Source organism: Fukomys damarensis, unplaced genomic scaffold (assembly GCF_012274545.1).
Source record: "Fukomys damarensis isolate Sample0158 unplaced genomic scaffold, DMR_v1.0_HiC HiC_scaffold_16, whole genome shotgun sequence".
NCBI classification, from domain to species: Eukaryota; Metazoa; Chordata; class Mammalia; order Rodentia; family Bathyergidae; genus Fukomys; species Fukomys damarensis.
In genome coordinates, this window is record NW_022900928.1 from 11,647,753 (window position 1) to 11,652,620 (window position 4,868).

Below are 4,868 nucleotides of genomic sequence, written 5' to 3' on the forward strand. Positions count from 1 at the left end.
AGGTTCCTCACGCTGTAAACTTCTGGAGCTTTCCAGGCTCCATCTTCCCAACCCCTCACCCCTCCGTCCTTGCGTTTCCCTTTGCCTAGGTGAACCAATGAGCACGTCTGTGGCTGGTCACCAGAGACCACGCACTGTGGGACCTCACACAGGCACTTCCCATCCCCTCACCTCAGCCTCCTCCAAAAAGCAAAGGTCTCGACTAGACAGCCTGTCACCAACCCTGGCCAATCAACAGAAGCATCTGGGAAACTTTTTAAAAACCTCTGAGCTGGGCATGGTGGCACATGCCTATAATCCGAGCACTTGGGGGCTGATCTGGCTAGATAGAGAGTTCAAGGCAGCCTAAATTCGAGTAGTGAGACCCTATCTCAAAAAAGAAAATCACTGAGCTTCACCTGAATCACGCCAAGTTACATTTTCCAAGTTAGATTTAGCCTCAGATTCATATTTTTCAACAGTCCCTCCAGGATGATTCTAAGACAGTTGGGAAGCACTGGGCTAGACAGCTTCCCCTCTGAGGCCCCTCCCACACAGCAGGGCAGAGTTGGCAGTGCTTCTGTGACACTGCTGCTCTCTAGAGCCCACAGCCCACGTCCGGTTCTCATCAGTCTCCCCACCTGGAAACTTCCAGTGGCTCTGCAGCGCACTAGAATAAAACCCAAGTTGCTCCCGTGCCCCTGTGTGGCCAGGCTGCTGTGCTCCTTCCCCGCTCACCTCTCACTCATCCCTAGAAAAGTCTGCCCAGAAAGCTCCTCTCTATCTTGAGGGACCGGTTCCTTCCCACCACAGACATCTCAGTGCCAACGCTCTCCCCTCTGACACCCTCTCTGAGCACCCTGTTGAAAGTGGTGGTTCTACCTCCAATCCCAATCAACCTGCCCTCTTTTCTTTCCCTTCACTGCACTTACCCTTGTCAGACATGATCCTGTGATTCCTTTTTGTTTGTTTGTTTTTACCCTTGTCTGCTGGAATATAGATTACATGAGATCAAGGGATCAGGGGTGTTGTTTTTTCACTAATGTGTATCCCATTTCTGCTGCAGTAGTGAGCTCAGAATAGGCCCTCAACTAAGTATTTGTTCCATCCCTGTGCTTTCCAGGAGCCCCCAACAATAAGCACAGGGCAGACAAAGCTTTGATTCTGACTCCTCCCCAGACAAGTGCTTCTGATGTTACTTCCTGAGATGGCAGCCAGACACACCTTCACCTTGAGCTGACAGGTGGTGTCTGCCACTCCCAGAGGCTCTGCCCAATCTGAAGCCAGCCTCTCCAAGGAGCTCACACCACGCACACACACACATACACACACACACACACACACACACACACGCAAGAGCATACTTCCCAGCAATTGGTCTCAGCTCAGATTCTCCTCTGAGAAACCTCACCAATGTCCTTGGTTGGTTTTTCACCCTTCAGGATAGCAGCCAGGAAATAAAACTCCAGAAGACGAGACCTCAGAGAACCAGAATGGCCTCTCCCTTCAAATCGATTATTTCTGGCAAAAACTCTGCTTTTATTTCTCCATATCCATCATAGTATCAGCCCTAAATCCCAAATCCTTATAATATGGTACTTGGGTACTATTCCTAGAGCACTAAAAGGTATGGGGCAAATTCCTACTTTCATTTAGAGATCCCACCAAAATAAGGTTCATGAATCCCATTTATGGGCAACATGAATCCTAAGGATTCACCGTAAGAACACTCCTGAAGACTTGCTCTTAGAGCTAAGTGCTAGAGCTATCCAAAATCCTTCATGGAAGTGAGTGGGGGAAAAGAAGAAAATACAGGGAGAGGGAAGGGAGAGTATGAGCTAGCGAAAATAGTAACCTACTTTGGCACTTCAGATATATAGGTCTATTTCTTCCCCTCTTAAATAATCATTCTAACATTCAACAGAAACTGAATGAGTAACTACTGTATAGCAGGCATTGTCCTAGAAAACATCACCTAGAATACATCAATGATGGGAAATGTGGACCTTCGCCCATGGGGACCTTGTCTTCTACTGGGGGAAGACAGACGTTTAAATAGTGCGTATACTAAAGAGACAAAAGAGCTAACATAATTCACAAATAAATTTATTAATATAGAATGTATTACAGAACATATGTGACATGCAATATGGAAGTGATTGAAAAAATACAGTGAATGTGGGACTTTTAAAACTTACTACAGTAAAAGATACATTCCCAAAAACAGTGGGATATGTGTTCAAATTGTGGGGGGCAGACATTTGGAGTAATTTGAGGGGACTGAGGGCAGTATGTCTTTTATTATAATAAATGGTAATCGCCCCCTCATATGAAATATTCAATCTTATAACATTCTATACAGTGGAAGGCAAAATGCACCATCATAAAAGGAAAGATCAAGGCAGACTGTGGACTTTTGTCCCTTGGTGAGGTAGGGTGCTCCAGCGGCTATGGGCATGAGTTCAAGTACCAAACGGGATTCAAGGACCAGCTCTACCACTTCCTAGCCCCAACACCTTGCACATCAGATTTCTTTTTTCTGAACCTCAGTTCCCTTACTCTTCGTAATGAAGACCCACCTCATACGGCTCTTTTCAGGATTAAGTAATTACACAAATTCTTCTGCACACGGGAAGAACTCAATAAAAATTGTAAAGATTGAGACTTGCTCTTGTCTCTCCAAGTATATTTACATTTTCCTTGGTCTAGGTTCTTCACACTTATTGATATTTTAACGTTGCCTTATGCTTTCTGCTTCTTTGGCAAGCTACCTCAAATCCCATGTGGATTGAGGTGGGTTATAAATAAGAAAATAAGTAAAAGCCTGGACAGAACATTTTCACCGAAGGAAAGCGTTTCATTACTAACACAGTGGATTGCAAGTGAGTCCAAAAGCAAGAAATATTGACTCTACTTCTTGAGAGTCCATCACAAGCCACCAGCAAGATAGCCTCTGGTTTCTCCGCCCATCTTTCTCTCTCTCTCCTTCTCTTCCCCTTCTTCCTCCCACCAACAAAGGGGATGAGTGAGTCACACAAAATGATTCAAAAAGCCTCCTAAATTCTCCTGACCTACTGCTTCATTGTCACGGGCCTCATGGAACTCTCCTGCGCCCCTACTGGAGAGAAGGAATCCCGGGGTCACTTTCCACGGGGAAGGGGTGAGGAAGGAGGGCTGGCCCGCTGCAGTCAGGCTGGGATCTCATTCCTGCCATCAACCAGGGAGCTCTGGGGCCACAGCGAAGCCCTGGACCACTCTGGGCCTCAGCTTCCTGGTTGGTGGTAGCAGTAGCTCCCTCCCACCGTGCTCCTGTGGGTGAGAGAACACCCAGAAGCCATATACATGGCTTATTTGCCAAGCCTTCCACAGGTGTCCGACCTTCCTTTCTTAACTGTACCCCAGGGTGACGTTCTGTGAGCTGCAGGAATCTGAAACTTCAGTAAAAAGACGGACAGGGCAGAAGCAAGGTGAGAAGACTAGTTGTAGCATAGCTCTGCTTAACAGAAACTCACTACAAAAAGCAAAGTGAACGATTTTTGGGGGGGAGGGGGCGATAGCGGAAACTGAACCTCAGAGCCTTCAAACTGAGCTACATCCTCAGCCTTTTTTTTTTTTTAGACAAGGTCAAGGTCTTGGAAAGTCTAGCCCAGGCTGGGCTCCAACGTGCTTCGATCTTCCTGCCTCAACCTTCCCAGGTGCTAGGATGTTGGGCTGAGAAAGATCATTTCTGAAACCCTACCATTTCCTACATAAATTTTCAGTTTTAACCCTTTGAGATGGGCAGCAGGATCCACATTGACAGCTGTGCACATAGCGATGAACGTTCCGGGAGGCAGCTCCAGCTTTTCAAGGTCATTTTTGGTCACCACGGGGCAGCCAGCCCTATTTCCTGGGAGAAAGTGAACACAGGGAGAATTGCAGCTAGGGTAAAAGACAACGAAACTCCATCGCAGCTGACACAAAGTAAGGAGGGCTGAGTGCAGACATTTCAGGGAGGCTTCCTGGAGGAGTGGGATTCAAACCGAACCTTGAAAAAGGGGCGAGGCATGAGGGTGAGGCATCGCGGGCATAAAGCTCCATATACTAACTGTGCGAGAGGGCTAACGCCACGGAGTGGCTGCCCTACTGGCAACGCAGTAGAAAGGCCCGTTCTGCTGGCTGCCGGGGCTGGCTCGTGGGAGGCAGGAGGAGAACTGTAGGAAGCGGTTAGAGAATGGAAAGGGAGCCGGCTCATTGTGAAGGGCCATTATGGGGGCCCTAGCTTTCACTTAGATGAACCGGAGAACCGCGGTAGGATTTCCAGTAGGGAAACAAGGGTATCTGGCTTACATTTTTTAAGGATCGCTCTGCTCTGCTGTGGCGTAGAAAATTAACTGCAGAGGGCGAGAGTGGAGCCCGGGAGACTGGGGGGAAAAGAGGCTACTGCGGAAATCCGGGCTAAAAAGCCATGTGGCGTTCTCTCCTCAGTTCCCCACGCAAAAATGGGGTGTAGGACCCGCGCTGCACGTGCAGCCCAGTGCCTCAAAAAGCCACCATGGAGACGAAATAGCGGGGGTAATATCGAGTTAGCGGGGTGCCCGCCTGGCGAATGTGGGACTGGGGGCTCATGGGCAGCTCTTTAATGTCCGGGCCCCTGGTGCCCACGGGAAAACCAAAACAGGTGCTCGCCCCGTGACGCAAGTCAGAAGGGCTCCACTGGGTGGGGGAAGCGGTGTCCACTCGCTCTTGTTCCCCGGAGAGGGTACGGGGAGGGTCGGGAAAATCGGCGCCTCTCCCGGGTGCGGAATTGGTGCAGCGCATCCCGCGCCGTGCGCCCAGGTGCGCCCAGCGCGTGCAGGAGTCCGCACCGTAGGTCAGCGCCACACCTCGCGGGCGTCGGCACCCCTCCC

The 4,868-nt window shown here is 49.4% G+C and overlaps 1 protein-coding gene across 5 annotated transcripts in view; it reads left to right on the top strand.

Annotated features, from left to right (window-relative positions):
• The first annotated feature begins 3,877 nt into the window (after positions 1-3,877).
• The window catches only part of Ptpn5 (protein tyrosine phosphatase non-receptor type 5), a 56,852-nt gene continuing 55,861 nt past the window's right edge, over positions 3,878-4,868 (top strand). For 2 of the 5 annotated variants that reach the window (XM_010615111.3, XM_010615116.3), the window contains exon 1: positions 4,237-4,269. In XM_010615111.3, coding sequence (XP_010613413.1) covers positions 4,252-4,269 — 18 coding nt within the window. In that variant the 5' untranslated portion in view covers positions 4,237-4,251. Of the gene's footprint in view, positions 3,943-3,996; positions 4,032-4,188; positions 4,296-4,868 lie in introns of those variants that run through there. The other 3 variants (XM_010615114.1, XM_010615113.1, XM_010615119.1) reach the window with 3 other exon arrangements.